The 18,437-nt window shown below is 32.7% G+C and overlaps 1 protein-coding gene across 50 annotated transcripts in view; it reads left to right on the forward strand.

The window, feature by feature from the left end:
- The window catches only part of nfixa (nuclear factor I/Xa), a 253,758-nt gene that overhangs the window by 186,957 nt on the left and 48,364 nt on the right, over positions 1-18,437 (forward strand). For all 50 annotated transcript variants that reach the window (XR_012405563.1, XR_012405566.1, XR_012405493.1 and 47 more), the window contains 4 exons: positions 10,522-10,584; positions 12,382-12,456; positions 15,681-15,801; positions 16,326-16,361. Coding sequence is in view for 29 of the 50 variants with exons in the window: in XM_073949468.1 (XP_073805569.1) it covers positions 10,522-10,584; positions 12,382-12,456; positions 15,681-15,801; positions 16,326-16,361 (295 nt within the window). In the remaining 21 variants the exon portion in view is untranslated. The remainder of the gene's footprint in view (positions 1-10,521; positions 10,585-12,381; positions 12,457-15,680; positions 15,802-16,325; positions 16,362-18,437) is intronic.

The following is an 18,437-nucleotide window of genomic DNA, read 5'->3' on the forward strand; positions in this document are numbered from 1 at the left end:
CAGGCAATCCCAAGTTTACTAATCTCACAGTTTGCTATGGCAATGCTGTATATAATACCTCCAGACTGCAGACATACTCGCACTTTTCGCTTCAAGCTGCTTCCGTGTTCTACTTTGTCACAGAAATTGTTGCGATAAGTGAAATTATTGTCATTTTGAGATCATTTAATGCCACTGATTATATAATGATTATATAATAATGCAAACAGCCATAAACACTTTAAAATACCTATCATTCTTAAGGTTATTTAGATTCTATAATTTGGTGTTAAAAAGCTAAATGTCCAATTATTTATACTATTAAATGTCCTGTTAGGTAAATGTCTAATTGTAAACTGTGACACCGGTAAGGTAGAACGTAAATGTCAAAATGGCTTTAAAGTTATTTGTGAATTTGTAATTCGTAAATAGTATTACAACAGCGTTGAGCTGATCTCCAAGTATTGATCGATAAGTTGATTTATTGATTATTGTGACAGGCCTAAGCAAATTATAAAAATATTATTTAAAAAAATTACTTTTGAATAAAGGTTTGTTTAGTTTTCCTTATGCCAGTGGTTCTCAAACTTTGGTACATGTACCACTAGTGGTACGCGGGCTTCCTTCTAGTGGTACGCGGAGGAATGAAATATGTCATGTACATGCTACACACATTTCAAAATGTATCAAAAATTATGTATATAATATGCTGTAAATGACATATAGACTATATTTCTTGGGTAATCTGCGCCGTTTTTTAACTTTGCAGAGTTGTAGCTGCTTTACTGGGCCTACTACGCTACTGTATTTCAAAACTGCTCATTTTGGTGGTACTTTGAAAGACAATTTTTTTCTGAGGTGGTACTTGAGGAAAAAAAGTTTGAGAACCACTGCCTTATGCAAATGTAACTTATAATAAATGACATTAACAGGCTTAAATAAAACAGAATAAAACAGAATAGAATGGAGTAGGAAAAAATTTTATTAGACAGAATAAAATAAAGTAGAAATTGAATAATTCCACCCAACATATTCTGATTCCTTATTAGGAGATGTGCCAAAAGGAAGCCCTATGTTAACAGTGTCCAAAAGCACCGTCGACTTCTAGGCTCAGAGGCTTCTGGGATGGACCATCACACAGTGGAAACATGCGGTCAGATGAATCAGTATTTCAGGCATTTTTGGGAGAAATTGACGCCGTGTGCTCCATACCAAAGACAAAAGGGATCATCCAGACTGTTACCGTAGTAATTTGCGTAGTGATTTGAGGAGCACGTTGTGATGATTATTCCGGCTTCTGGATGTTCATCTGTCTCTCAGTCTTTCTATCTGTCTGTCTTTGTGGAGCGGGCGTCCTCCTGGGGTTCCTCTGAGCTCTGATGTGCCCAACCAATCAAAAGCTTGTAAAAAGCCCAAATCACCTCTTCTCCAGCCAGTGTGTATCGCACTGCTGTGAACGTGTGTGTGTGTGTGTGAAAGCTATTTATGTCGCCAGTGATGGAGGTGTATGGGTTTATGTGTGAAAGATGCATCTTTAGATTTCTGCTCTCATTTCTCTGGCTGTATGTATGTATTTGTTTGTGTGTGTGTATGTGTGTGTGTGTGTGTGTGTGTGTGTGTGTGTGTGTGTGTGTGTGTGTGTGTGTGTGTGTGTGTGTGTGTGTGTGTGTGTGTGTGTGTGTGTGTGTGTGTGTGTGTGTGTGCGCGCGTGTGTGTGTTGGCAGACTCCGGCTGCAGACGGGCACACAGATGGGTGACAGGCTGTGCCGAAACCACTCTCACACACCTGCTCCTCCATACACACACAGACTTACACATGCATACATGGAAAACATACACGCGCACGAATGCACGTTGGACAAACAGCTTGCTTTTATTGAAATAACCTCACAAATGAGTTTACGTGTGCCGAGCTGCTCCCTAAAGCTCTTCAAGTGTAAGTGCAGACAGATGTTCATCTCCACCGACTCCGTACCATCCCAAATCCTGCACGTACACTGTAAAAAAACTAAACAAATCTGTGTAATGTACAGTAAAAAGTGCCAGCCGTGGTTATATACAGTTGAAGTCAGAATTATTAGCCCCCCTGTTTATTTTTTACCCCAATTTTTTTCAGCATGTTTCTAAACATAATAGTTTTAATAACTCATTTCTAATAACTGATTTATTTTATCTTTGCCATGATGACAGTACATAATACTTGACTAGATGTTTTTCAAGACATTTCTATACAGCTTAAAGTGACATTTAAAGGCTTAACTAGGTCATTAGGTTAACTAGGCAGGTTAAGGTAATTAGGCAAGTTATTGAATAACGATGGTTTGTTCTGTAGACCAGGGGTTCCCAACTGGTTTGGCTATGGGACCCACATTTTTACGTGGTCATCAGGCCACGACCCAAACTTTTAGCAAATATAATACAATTTTGGGAATTATAATTAATTTGTATTTATTTGTTAACATACACAAGTGGTGACAGATAAATCATAAGAAAATCACCAAGACTTACAAATAAACAATACTTTATATCTGTCATTTAACAAAATGTATCAAAATATAGAAATATTACAAATTAAAAACGACAAATACTGTAAACAGTGGTTAGGGTAAGGAAAGGTTCAGTTACCATGAACTAAACTGAACTGTTAATAAAACATGTTGTCTAGTTTCTAAATGTCGTTTTAATTTAGAAGGTTTCATGCTCTCTTGTTAGAGCACCTCACTATAACACTGAGGCTTTAAGTCTTTTTTTTGTCGTCAATATGTAAATTTATACTTTACATATTCAGGGTCGCACTTGCACTTCGACATATTTGTTGCTATAATTAAATGAAGTTTCACATGTCAAACGGTAGGATTGTCCAGTATCAGCAAAATAAGTTAAATTGAACTTTTTTGTTGTTTTTTTACCACACACTCACTGAAAATGTTCCCACGACCCACTTTTGGGTCGCGACCCACCATTTGAGAAACACTGCTGTAGAATATTGAAAAAATATATAGCTTAAAGGGTCTAATCATTTTGTGCCTAAAATGTTTTTTTAAAAATTCACAACTGCTTTTATTCTAGGCGAAATAAAACAAATAAGACTTTCTCCAGAAGAAAAAATATTATCAGACATGCTGTAAAAATTTCTTTGCTCTATTGAATATTATTTGGGAAATATTTCAAAAGAAGTAAAAAATCAAAGGGGGGCTAATAATTCTGACCTCAACTGTATATCCCCATATATAATATGTAACCAAATATATATAATAAATAGCCACATATATATATATATATATATATATATATATATATATATATATATATATATATATATATATATATATATATATATATATATATATATATACCCAAATCAGAAAATGTTGGGACAGTATGAAAAAAAAGCAGTAAGAACTCTAAATTTACTTTAACTTGTATTTCATTGCAGACAATACAACAAACAATTTGCATTAAACATTAATGTGTTCTGATTTTTATAGAGTTTTTTTAAATAAACACGTATTCCAATTTTGGTTCTTGCAACACATTTCCAAAAAAGTTGGTACAGTAAACCATTTACCACTTTGTAATGTTGTCATTCCATTTCCCAACATTTAAAAGACATTTAGGGGGTGAAGACACCATGTGATGAAGTGTTTCGGGTGTAATTTTGTCCCATTGTTCCTGAAAACAAGTCTTAAGTTGGGCAACAGTACGGGGTTATCATTGTTGCATTTTGCTCTTTAAAATTCTCCACACATTTTCTATTGGAGACAGGTCGGGACTGCAGGTAGGCCAGTCCAGTACCTGTATCCTCTTCCTGCGCAGCTAGGACTTTGTAATGTGTGCAGAATGTCCAAAAATCATTTAGCATTAATGGTGCAATCACAGAAATGCAAGTTACTTTTGCCAAGGGCACTGAAACAACCCAAGACCAGGACAGACCCTGGCTTTTGGACCTTTTGCTGGTAACAGTCTGGATGACCCTTTTTCTTTGGTCTGGAGCACACTGCATCCTTTTTCTTCCAAAAAATACCTAAAATACTGATTATTCATCTGACCACAGTACATTTTCCACTGTGTGATGGTCCATCACAGATGACTTCGAGCCCAGAGAAGTTGATGGCACTTCTGGACACTGTTAACATAGGGCTTATTTTTGGCACATTACAGTTTTAACTTGCATTTGTGGATGTTGCTAGGTATTGTGGTGCTTGACCAAGGTTTGCCAAAGTAGTCATGTGCCCATGTGGTGTTATTGCTTATAGATGTTGAAGGTCAAATATCCAATTGTCTTCCTATCTTCCTTTAAGGAACATTGTTTTTTTTGTGAGTTTTTTTTTGTTTTGTTTGTTTTTTTAATTCTCAGGTTCTGCTGGTTGCAATTCGCCAATTTTCATTTCCAGTTTTATAGCCAATGATAAACTAACTGTGAACGCTTAATGTGAGTATTTTCAATTTAACAGTTGTTTTTTTAGTATCAATGTTGTTATGTAGTTAAAATACATAGGCGTTTATTTATTTGTTCAAGCATAAAACAAGAGGAAAGACCGTGTAACCGCTAGCGCTGTCAGTACCAACAGGATAGTTTAAAATTGGGGTCAAATTTTAAAGACACGGTGGGGGAAATTGGTATTTAACGCTGTGATTCTTGTCTGATCTGAGACCCTGATTTTTAAAGAAATCAGATCTTAAACGTGACAATTTTGTACTAGAAAGACAGTTCACCATAAGCTCTTGGGCTGCCTGGCTAAAAGTTAAAAGTCTGTGTGCATTTAGCCCATTGTAATGGTTTGTTTTTGTTCAATTTCGAATTTCCCCAACCATTGCAGAGTCCGGGGGACTAGAGTAAGGAATCCAGCTTGGCCTCCCCTGGTCCAGAACATTATTTTTAAACATTTCAATAATTTTCTCACATATTTGTCAACAAACTGGTGATTGTATTTACGTTTTCCATACTCTCCCAGCTTTTTCTGATTTAGTGAGAAAAAGTGAATGAGTTATTGTATAACGATGGTTTGTTCTGTAGACTATCGGGGAAAAAAATTAGCTTAAAGGGGCTAATAATTTTGTCACTAAAATGTTTTTTTTTTATTTAAAACTGCTTTTTTACTAGCCGAAATAAAACAAATAAGAGTTTCTCCAGAAGAAAAAAATGTTATCTATATCAAAATATTAAACATCATTTAGGAAAAAGTTAAAAAAGAAAAAAAAATCAAAGGGGGCTAATATTTCTGACCCCAACTGTATATATATATATATATATATATATATATATATATATATATATATATATATATATATATATATATATATATATATATATATATATATATATATACATATATATAGTTATTATTATTATTATTATTATTATATATAGAATTATTATATTTATATATATATATATATATATATATATATATATATATATATATATATATATATATATATATATATATATATATATATATATATATATATATATGTATGTATATGACCCACTGATTATCATTTTAAATAATCATGATTACAATTATGGCCAAATTAATTGTAATCATGATTTTTCCCATAATCGAGCAGCCCTACAATAAACATTATTTATCAACATAAATGTAACCTAAAAGTAATCTATGGAACTGAGGAGAAAAATTGCAAAAACTTACATCATGCAAAGAATTCTGGGAAAGTAAATTTAAGTTTAGTCAATGTATATATATATATATATATATATATATATATATATATATATATATATATATATATATATATATGTATGTATGTATATGTATATATATATATATATATATATATATATATATATATATATATATATATATATATATATATATATATAGTAACAAAACCTACTTTTAATCAGATTTTGACAGTAGCTTTTTTTATCTGTAAATTTTTTTTCCAGTGTATACAAAAGTGTCCTCCAGCTATATTTCTCATGCTGACAGTGAGCTCGGGATGAGAAATAAATGATTAGAGCTGAAAGGAATGATGAGTATTGGCTGATAAATGAGTGCGGAGTGAGAAGGCGGAGGGGATTACGCCGCGTCGGAACACTTTAAGAGTATTATGGATTAAAAAAAGGTCAGAATGTTTAGCAACATAATGCTAAACCTCTTAAGCGAAACCCAACTGCATGCTGATAAACGGGGACGGAGGGGTGGGGGCCAAGAAAAGAGGGCTTTAACATCTGTTTGGGTCCGAGAGAAACATGTTGAAAAGACACAGAGAGCAGAGTGGGTTTTTTAGCTGCGGTCTCATATCTCATTATAAATGATAATAAAAAGGACACGTGTGGACAACTAATCGCTGCTAATAGGCAAGATTGATGCAATGTGTGTTTGACAGCTGTTAGTGAATGTGTCGTTTTATTGTTGAGAATTAGACCAGGTTAAGTTTTAGTGTCCTTCATATACAAATGTCAGTGATTTCAATGGTTAAAGAACAGTAAAAATTATATAATAAAAATCTGTTTTACTGTACCTTTCCTTAATGTATACAGTGAATAAGTGTAAACTCACATTCCTAAAATTCCCAGAATCAGTCATGTACATTTGCATTGTAAAAATTTAATGACAAAAATTCACAACAACAAATATTGTTGTTGCTTTAACTTAATAAAATTTAAGTTATTTAGGTTTTAGGTACATTTTTTATGTTTTACAAAGTTTAACTTAACATTTTTAGTCAGTTTGATGTAAATTGAAGTGACATGACTAGAAAAATTTATTTTACAGTGTAAAGTAGTGCAGATGTTAGCACTTTGAAAAAATTTTTAAAATACAATAATTTACTGTATTTAGAATTTTTTTTATGTTTTTACGGTTTATTTAAGTTAATCAGGGTTTCAACAAAATTTCTTTTAAGTTATTAAAGTTTACCTTAATATTTTTAGTCAGTTTGACTGATATAGATTGAAATAGATTGAATTTGAATGTTAGCATTCAAAACATTTAAAAAAGGTACAAAATACAGTAATTTACTGTAAAAAAATTACATTTCTCTTACGTTTTTACCGTATTTATGATAGTTACATTTTGGCAATCCCAGTTGCCGTTTAAAATAGTGCCATAAATTTTACAGATTTTTTTAACAGATCGCTTTTATTGACTTTTATTTTCTGTTTAAAATGTAGCATATATTTAGTTTTTTTTTTTCTTTTAGATGATTATAATTTTTTTAAATATGGAAAGTCATGAAGTTCTATAAAGTTTGCTGCAAATAAACATTTCTATTCTGAGCAATTCAAGACAGAAATTAATACTTCATGTATGTATCAAATTGATTACAAGTGCAAATTTAGACATTAATAATGCCATACAGGCTTTCTATTGTACACAAGAGTTTATTTTAAACGTTTAATTCCTCAAATAATTGAAATAAATGTCAAAATGATGACTGTTCATCATTAACAATTAATGTTAATAACACAGATAATAAATAATAATCGAATAAATACATAATAATGTTTCATTTATTTATAGGATATATAGGATAGGATAATATTAATATAAATAAAAAATGAATGGGGAGGGGGGGGGGGGGGGGGGTTGGATCGCTGGGGCACTTTAGATCATTTTTGAGGGCACTTTCTATCTAAGACTAAAAAGGGCTTGTGCACTCCACAGGTTGAGCCCTATGTGTGCACATGCCTGCTCAACAGCATATAAGAGCCCATATGATGTATTTGGGATCCTTAAGACACTCAAGTTGGCTTTTTCTACTTTAAATTGTTAATATGTTGTGTTTTGAAACTACATAATATCAGTGCATATACAATAGACTTTTATTAATTTTTTGAGAAACATTTAAATGTTGTATTTTAAAGCACAACAAAAGCAGTACATTGCTAAAGTACATTGCTTTTTTTTTACATTCAGACACATTCATATGTTATGTTTTGGACTGCGTAACAATTAGGAATGCAACAAATATAGATTTCGGTTGTACGATTTTATAGTCTGAAGAATAATCATGGTTTAACGATTATCGCGTCTGATGTAAAATCAAGCTATGAAGGGACGTTTTTTTTTTTTTTTATTATTTAATTTTATTTTTGATGTCTCGGTCACACTATTTAGAGGGCCGGAACAAATGGCCGCCAATTGAATAGCCCTGAATTAGACCATTCAATTAGATCCACTTGTTTGATAAACAAAGCAAATCTCTCATATAATACAGTACATCCACAAAAAATTCATTGATTTGTTTATTTTCCTTCAGCTTACTCCCTTGTTTATCAGGGGTCGCCACAGCGGAATGAACCGCCAACTATTCCAGCATATGTTTTAAACAGCGGATGCCCTTCCAGCTGCAGCCAAGTATTGGGAAACACCCATACACTCTCACTTACACACATACACTACAGCCAATTTAGTTTCTTCAATTCACCTACAGCGCATGTGTTAGGATTGTGAGGGGAATCCAGAGCACCCGGAGGAAACCCACAACCAACACGGAGAGAACATGCAAACTCCACACAGAAATGCCTACTGGCCCAGCCGGGACTCAAACCAGTGACCTTCATGCTGTGAAGCAACAGTGCCAGCCACTGAGCCACCGTTATTTTACTTTATATTATTTATTATTATTATTATTCAATTAATTTTTGCGAAAATTACGAATGAAATTCGAATTAAAATCCTTTCGTTGTTTTTGTTGCTGTAAGTCCCCTGTCCTGTGGTTTTTCTCTTAGTGATGCTGTACGCCATATGAACACACAACCTACTGTACACACTTCCCAGCCTTGTTCATGATTTGGGCCTGTGTTTATCCTGTTTTAAACTGTCAAAACAACTCTTAAATGCTTTTTCAGATGTAAAAAATTAAAAAATAGAACCTGATTTGATTTTTTTAAATGATGGACGAAAGTTTCGGAGGAAATTTGTCAATATGGTTGACAAAGTGAGGTTGAATTTACTTTTTAACATGTGAAAATTACGGAACAAATTTTTGGATTCTGGGACTTTCGATTGTGGTTGAAAATTTGGGAGCTCTGCAAACTAATTCTTAAATTTACTAAATACATACTTACAACGTTTTCCAAGTTTTTTGTCGCAGCGACTAAATAGTTCTGTGGACTATCTCTGATGTGAAAAATTTCGGATTCAGTGTGCAAAAACCTTTACGTTAGTAAATACACAGATTCCATGATGGGACAAAAAATAAATGCAGATTTCTGCACACACCTATTGCCTGTCTGTCTACCCTTATGTCATATATCATCAAAGTACACAGACCTATTTTAAACATTAACACACCAGTCAATCTCAAAATATTTTCGTATGGTATAACCTTCGTTAATATCGCAGTAAATAATACAGAGAAGAATTCGCTCGTGTTTTTTGAGAGTCCCCGTCTCTCATCCTGAGGTTATCCTGTGTAAAACAAAAAATGTTTTACACGATTTGAATTATTTTATGACAGACGAAAGTTTCGGAGGAAATTTGTCAATATGGTTGACAACTTGAGGTCAAATTTAGTTTTTAACATGTGAAAATTCCGGAAGAAAATTTTAGATTGTGGGACTTTTGATTTAGCATTTGAGGACGCAAAGTCGGGAGCTCTGCAAGATAATTCCTAAATTTACTAAATACATACTTACAACATATTCCAAGTTTATTGTCACAGCGACTAAATTGTTCGGTGGATGATATCTGATGTGAAAAATTTCGTATTCAGTGTGCAATAACCTTTACGTTAGTAAATACACAGATTCCATGATGGGACAAAAAATAAATGGCAGATTTCTGCACACACCTATTGCCTGTCTGTCTACCCTTATGTCATATATCATCATATAACACAGACCTATTTTAAATATTAACACACCAGTCAAATTCACAATATTTTCGTATGCTATAACCTTAATATCGCAGTAAATCATACAGAGACGGATTCGCTCGTGTTTTTTGAGAGTCCCCGTCTCTCATCCTGTGGTTTTTCTCTCAGTGATGCTGTACGCCATATGAACACACAACCTACTGTACACACTTCCCAGCCTTGTTCATGATTTGGGCCTATGTTTATCCTCTGTGTGTGTGTGTCGTCAGCTAGCAGGAATGTGTGCGCACCGCCAATGCTAAGATGGCTGCCAAAGACTAAAATGGCTGCCAGGAGTCCAGAAAAAGAGAAAGAGAGCCGGAGAGAGAGAGAGAGATGGAGACAACGTGCTAAATAGAGAGAAAAGAGAGCGCTTTCGACTGCTGTTCTTTTGTTTGTGCGAGTGTATTCGTCCTAATCTCGACACACTCTATGAAATCGCGCTGGCATGAGGCAGTGTGTTCCCTTATCACCTACAGCCGCCCGATAAACACCTCCACAAACACACACACACAGCAGCCTGCCATAAACTGAGCTGATAACACACACTTTCATGCATATGTACTCAGACGAGTGGGTCTTTTTTTCATTCGCTCGTGTTGAAAATATCTGCTTGTTGTGTCCAAGTGCCGAAACATCATAATAATTGAATATGAAGCATCTTCTGCCATTCACTCTGATGTTTTTGTTTTTTTCCTCTTTGTCTCAATGCAGAATCTGGCCAATCAGACAATTCCAGTCAACAAGGAGACTCGGACATCAAACCCCCACCAAACGGTGAGAAAACAACAGGCGAACTGATTTATACATTATTATACTGGCCAAAAGGCGTTTGAAAGAAGCGTTCTACTCTTATGGATAAACCACATGTGAAATATGTTCGCAAACTGTTCCCAAATCACACATCTCGCCTGTTTTCACTTGCTATTTTATATATATCACCAGGGCTTTACATTAACACCCGCCAACCGGTAAGACGGTAAGATAGACACTCCCCTAGCCACTTTGGCTGGTTGAAAATAATTTTCCCAGATAATAATTTTAAAAGCAGTGTTCGACAATAAGGATGGTCCAATATGGATGCACAGGCGATCGAGAAGCAACACTACTGACAAAAATAATTGCGTTCGCAACTTCGCGCGAGCAAAGCAGGTGAATACCGAATGAGAGGATAATCACTCGCGCTAACAGCTGAGGTGACGCGCGCGGCTGTTTATAACGCGTGCGCGCTCCCGTTTCCTTTTGTGAAGCAACTGTGTCTAGAAACGCAACTGATGTGATCGGTTCTCTTTCAAATAGACTGAACAAAAAGGGAGGAACGTGCACATACAGTCTTGCTGCTTTCAAGAGTTCCAGAGTTGACTTATTGTAAGCAGCGCCAGTTGCTTTCGGTTTAACCATTTTTTGAAAAGATAATTTATGGGTCTATCATTAACCATGCGTGTGTGATCATCCTTTCATTATGACACAGTATGTTATTACCTGCTTTCTTTTGCATTAATATGGTTTAATTATAATTTTTTTTTTACAATAACATTGCTTTAATGGGAGATTACTCCCCAATTGATGTGTAGTTTAACTGGTGATCTGGGACCTTTAGCCAGAACACATGACTGTGCATATCTTTTGTTAAATAAAAAGTATAGTATTCAGCTGTACTTTGCTTGTTTTGACACATTTAAAATTTGTGACTAAGAAATAATTAACTGTTTATTTATGGTTTGGTGCGAGATAAATTGCGTAAATCCTTCCATTTTGGGCACTGAAAATTATGAAAACTAATTGTAATATATGAAACTCTGACCCATTTGCTCATGATTATTGAGCAAGCTCATACACGACACACAAAAAGGGAAATGAATGAGGAGGCATGTAGAGATAACTCTAACTAAATCAAAATCAAATAACTTTAGCATGTCAAAGTCATATTTATGTGTATAAAATATATTTTCCCAACAATAAAATTGTGGCTAGTGAAAATGGCGAGTGGCTAGTAACGTTAGAAAACTACTAGCTACATTTGCTACTAACTACATTTGCGCTGAATCACAGTTCTGGCTTTCTTTTTCAAAGCATCTACTAATTATTTTATTTTCCAGATCAGAGGTGAACTATCCAGCAGATATCCTGCTTTGAGTAGTATGGCAATAAATGTCATGTAAAATGGTATTCAAACTCACATTGGGAGCATTTAACACTGAATAAAGCACATAATTAGTACCTGAGGTGATCATTGTCATAGTAGTTTATGCTGTTGCTCTGTTGCCATGTCACGGAAATAAAAAACATTTCTAAAATAGTAATTTGATGCATTTCCTTCTCAGATGTTTAGGACGAAATTGCTTTTAACAGAAAATACACAGAGCATTTAATCACGTACTGTGGCAATGTGTTGTGTGTATTTAGGACCTGCTGTTGGAATAAAGCAATCTGGCTGAATTGTGTCTAAAATTTAAATGACTCATCGTAATTGAATAGCTCAGTCATAAACGCTTCATGATATTCTGATGTTTGCTAAATGTGGTCTGGCTGAATGAGCTCTGATCGCAGGTGAATGTGTTTTTCTTTCTACAGGACATCTGAGCTTTCAGGACTGCTTCGTGACTTCGGGGGTGTGGAACGTAGCTGAGCTCGTACGAGTTTCTCAGAGTAAGTCTTGACCCACTGGAGAGTCAGTAATAAGTTGTTTTTTAATCTATTTCCTGAACGGATCATTTGAATACAGAGTTGGTTGAAACGCATTCCACAATAAACACGTTACTGTATTCTAATTATATTTTTGGGGAACGCAGTAATGTAACAAATTACATTTTAAATTTGTGTAGTTTGATACTAAAGTCAATGTAATTGCATTACTTACGTTACAAATATAGTTTTTAGAAGAAAAAAATACTTCTTTTAAATCACGTTTACTGCTGCAACACCAGCTGAAATAGCTGCTGATGAGAATGGTTGCTTCTTTAAGCAGAAATATACAGTAGACATTACGTGTGGTTTATTCATAAACTAATTTCGAGAGGATTACGTGCTTATAATCAACACGGCTGGCTCCTTGTTAGCTCCGTAATCAGCCCTATTAGATGATTACGGAAGCATTATAAATAACCTGAGTTTTTCACTCCAGTTATCTTCGTCTTGAAGCTCCCCCCCTTTCCACCCCTACATCCTCCCACTTTTTCTGATCGGGCGACACGGTGGCCCAGTGGATAGCACTGTTGCCTCACAGCAAGAACACCACCAGTCCAACCCATCCGGCCAGTTGGTGTTTCTGTGTTGAGTTTGCATGTTCTCCCTGTGTTCGCGTGGGTTTTCCCCGGGTTCCCCGGTTTCCTCCCACCGTCCAAAAACATAAACCATAGCCAATCGACTAAAACAAATTATCACCCAATACAACCTGAGTTTACACTTCTCACGGTGACAAGCAGGGGAGTTCTCGAGACCTACCTGACCTCGAATTCCCCTCTCGCCCTTCTAACGGGAGGGAGCCCCGGGCTCGAGGATATTACGAGCTCAGGGCTCTCTCCCGGGACAGCATGCCAAATACGCTTTATTGATTATCAGCTAAGTGTGAACTCTTGAATTTGACTTCATTGAGCGTAAAAACAAAAATATTGCTGTGAAATGTAGTCCATGTTCAGTCTCTAAAGCAGTGGTCCCCAACCACCAATTGGTACCAGGCCACATAAGAAATAATAAATTATTTCTGTAGAAAATATTCCCCCCGCGACTTGGTTTCTTCCATTCACCCCCGCCAACTCACGTGAAATGGACTATGCCAAAATCCACCACGGAGCGGGAAGAACGATAGAATATAGCTCATTGGTGGTGGTTGATAGTTTAAAGTTATAAAACAGGTATTATAGAGTCCAACTCAGCAGAGCATTTAAGGATTGTGCATATATGTGTGCGTGCATTGCTAAGTAAGTAGCCGAAATCATTGCAATATGTATCTATATGGAGTTTCACATAATCATACTCATTAGGGCTGTAACATGCCAATGCATACATTTAATTCGGCTATACGGTTGTATTATTGTTAATATGTTCGTCAGTTGAGATGTTTGGCGCAGATGTTTTGTATTTGATGCATATAAACCTTGATTGAAACATAATCAGACTGCGATAGTGCGATAGTGCAGAGTTGTTCATGATTAACCTGGATGCACGAGCGCAGTAAGTTAGCTGTGTTCACGTGAAGAATCCCCCACCCCCACCCCACCCCTCCGGCCCACACCAGTCCGTTGTTAAATTGACAACCGTTGACTGGTCCGCGGTGAAAAAAAAGTTTGGGACCACTGCTCTAAAGAATGTTCGTCTGCTTTTAACTTGACCAGCAACTTGTTCAAGCACTTAAACAGAAAGAATTCTATAACAATACTTACCGCCAAGGATTACACCGGCGCCCAAAAGCACTGTGGTCCAACTCAGCCTAAACAAGCTAAATTGAATTTTTGTGCAGGATCGGGAGTGAAGGTATCTTCTGAATGTAAAGAGAAGCGAAGCTGCTTATGTGGGCGTTCACATATCGAGTCATTTGCACACGCAAGTTTGTTATTTCCAAAGGAGGCATGCGGCTTGCGCTTACATTCGGAGCGCACTCTCGCATTTTCCAGGCGCCCTCAGTTGAAAACCGTGACAATAACTGACTGATCAGCTTCATGCTCTGTATAGAATATACACATTTCAGTAGACTAATTATCTCAGACAAACACAGAACACCCAAACACTGCAATGCTTTTGTATAGGATGGATGTGAATGATTACAGGTATCCAGATTCTTTCATGTCTTCTTCATTTTCTTTTCGGCTTAGTCCCTTTTTTTTATTGATCCGGGGTCACCACAGAGGAATGAACCGCCAACTTATCCAGCACGTTTTACGCAGTGGATGCCCTTTCAGCTGCAACCCATCTCTGGGAAACATCCATACACACTCATTCATACACATACACATGGCCAATTTAGCCAATTCACCTGTACCGCATGTCTTTGGACTGTGGGGGAAACCGGAGCACCCAAACTCCACACAGAAATGCCAACTGACCCAGCTGAGGCTCGAACCAGCGACCTTCTAGCTGTGAGGCGACAGCACTACCTACTGCGCCACTGCGTCGCCTCATGTCTTCTTTTGTGTTAAAAAAATAATAATTTGCAACAAGTAAATGATGAGAAAATTGTAAGTTTTGTGTGAACTCGTTAGCTCTTTTGAATATGTCAAGCTGATGTGTTAAACCCACTGTAATGTTTTTCATTGAACATTAAATTACTGAAAGAGCTGCAGTTTATTTAGTATTTTTATAGGGGTATTTTTAATGTTTTTAAAGTAACGTCAAAGTCAAGTAATTAGCAATCTGCTTACGTTTTACCTTAAGTAATTAGTAATGTAATCAGATTACAATTTTCTAAAAGTAGTCAGTGTTATCTATTGCTTTTTATAAAGTAACTTACCCAGCACAAGACTGCATAGCCTGCATTCATTAGTAACCCTAACTTGATTTCACCAATAGGACATGTTCCTGGATTAACATCTATGTTGATCCTGGAACAACATTCCAATCAGCCAATCAGAATTAAGGGATATGTTTACCATTTATTTTAAGTTTAGGCTTACGGTTAGGTTTTTGCACTTCTACATGATGGTTATCCAACTATTATTCCCCTCTAATTTTGGGAATAAATTACAGTTATAGTTGGCTTTAGGGGTTTTCCAACAAAAACAATGTTCCAGGATCAACATAGATGCTCATCCAGCGTCGCATCGTACTTGGCAAAATCATGACATGCCATTAGTAACTCTCTCTCTCTCTCTCTCTCTCTCTCTCTCTCTCTCTTATTTGATGACATTCAAAAGTTTCTCTCTCTGTGTCTCCTGCAGCCCCTGTTGCAACAGCGTCAGGTCCCAATTTCTCCCTGGCGGATCTGGAAAGTCCCGGATATTACAACATCAACCAAGTAGCACTAGGCAGACGTTCACTCGCCTCTCCACCATCCACAAGGTGAACACACACCCTGTATATTTCCCCCCTAATTTATGTTTAAAGGGGAGGTTTTTTCAACACATTTCTAAACATAATAGTTTTACTAACTCATTTCTAATAACTGATTTATTTTATCTTTGCCATGACGACAGCACATAATATTTTACTAGATTTTTTTCAAGAAACTAGTATTAAGCTTAGTGAGATTTAAAGTTAGAGTAATTAGGCAAGTGGTTGTATAAAGATAGTTTGTTCTGTAGATAATCGGGAAAAAAATACTGCTTAAGGGGGCTAGTAATATCAAGCTTAAATGTTTTTAAAAAAGTAAAAACTGCTTTTATTCTAGCTGAAATAAAACCAACAAGACTTTCTCTAGAAGAAAAAAATATTATAGGAAGTGCTGTGTGAAAAATGTCTTGCTCTGTTAACCATAACATGGGAAATATTTGAAATATTCACAGGAGGGCAAATAACTTTGAATGATTTTAACTGTACCTGCTCTTGAACTGAGGTGTGATCTGTGCTGCTCTTCTTCTTTGTAGGTCTGAGGTGGAGCTGTACGCCAGTCTTCCTCGCAGGTACACACTCTGTCTACTGGATCACTACTTCTCTCCTACTCTCAGACTGTCTATGATCAAGTTTAGAAGAGTTGTTACACTATTAAACTCAACGTTTAAATGGTTTAAGAGTGCACATTTGATTATCTCCTGTGTATTTTGCATTGAGCAGCTGGAATTATCAAATCATTGAATTGTTTAGGGTCTAATTGTTTTATATGGTTTTATAATTAGTCCTACATTATACATTAAATAGATTGTTTTGTTGTGGGATTATCAGCATTTCAAGTAGCTCAAACAAATAAATTCATATAATAAGTAGCAGCTTTTTTAGAGTTTAATTACATTTTTTTATACTTTTGATATTTTATTTGGAAACATAATTAAATAGGCCAATATTATATTTTAATGATGTGAAAAGAATGATATAGGGACCAATTAACCTGACTATAATATAATATAATATAATATAATATAATATAATTAATATAATATAATGTATTATAATATAATATAATATATAATATACTATAATATAATATAATGTATTATAATATAATATAATATGATATAATGTATTATAATATAATATTATATAATATAAAATAATATAATATAATATAATTAATATAATATAATAAAATATAGTTAATATAATATAACATAATATAATGTATTATAATATAAAATAATATAATATAATATAATATAATATAATATAATATAATATAATATAAAATGATATAATATAATAAAATATAATATAATTAATGTAATATAATAAAATATAGTTAATATAATATAATATAATACAATATAATATAATATAATTAATATAATATAATGTATTATAATATAAAATAATATATAATATACTATAATATAATATAATGTATTATAATATAATATAATATAATATGATATAATGTATTATAATATAATATTATATAATATAAAATTATATAATATAATATAATTAATATATTATAATAAAATATAATTAATATAATATAATATAATGTATTATAATATAATATAATATAATATAATATAATATAATATAATAAAATATAATATAATATAAAATAATATAATATGATATAATATAATTAATATAATATGATAAAATATAGTTAATATAATATAATATAAAATAATATAATATAATATAATATAATATAATATAATATAATATAAAATAATATAATATAATATAATATAATATAATATAATTAATATAATATAATGTATTATAATATAAAATAATATAATATGATATAATGTATTATAATATAATATTATATAATATAAAATTATATAATATAATATAATTAATATATTATAATAAAATATAATTAATATGATATAATATATAATGTATTATAATATAATATAAAATAATATAATATAATAAAATATGATATAATATAATTAATATAATATGATAAAATATAGTTAATATAATATAATATAAAATAATATAATATAATATAATATAATATAATATAATATAATATAATATAATATAAAATAATATAATATAATATAATATAATATAATTTAATATAAAATAATATAATATAATACAATATAATATAATATAATTAATATAATATAATGTATTATAATATAAAATAATATATAATATACTATAATATAATATAATGTATTATAATATAATATAATATAATATGATATAATGTATTATAATATAATATTATATAATATAAAATTATATAATATAATATAATTAATATATTATAATAAAATATAATTAATATAATATAATATAATGTATTATAATATAATATAAAATAATATAATATAATAAAATATAATATAATATAAAATAATATAATATGATATAATATAATTAATATAATATGATAAAATATAGTTAATATAATATAATATAAAATAATATAATATAATATAATATAATATAATATAATATAATATAATATAATATAATATAATATAATATGATAAAATATAGTTAATATAATATAATATAAAATAATATAATATAATATAATATAATATAATATAATATAATATAATATAATATAATATAATATAATATAATATAATATAATA

Source organism: Danio rerio, chromosome 1 (genome assembly GCF_049306965.1).
Source record: "Danio rerio strain Tuebingen ecotype United States chromosome 1, GRCz12tu, whole genome shotgun sequence".
In the NCBI taxonomy this organism is placed as follows: Eukaryota; Metazoa; Chordata; class Actinopteri; order Cypriniformes; family Danionidae; genus Danio; species Danio rerio.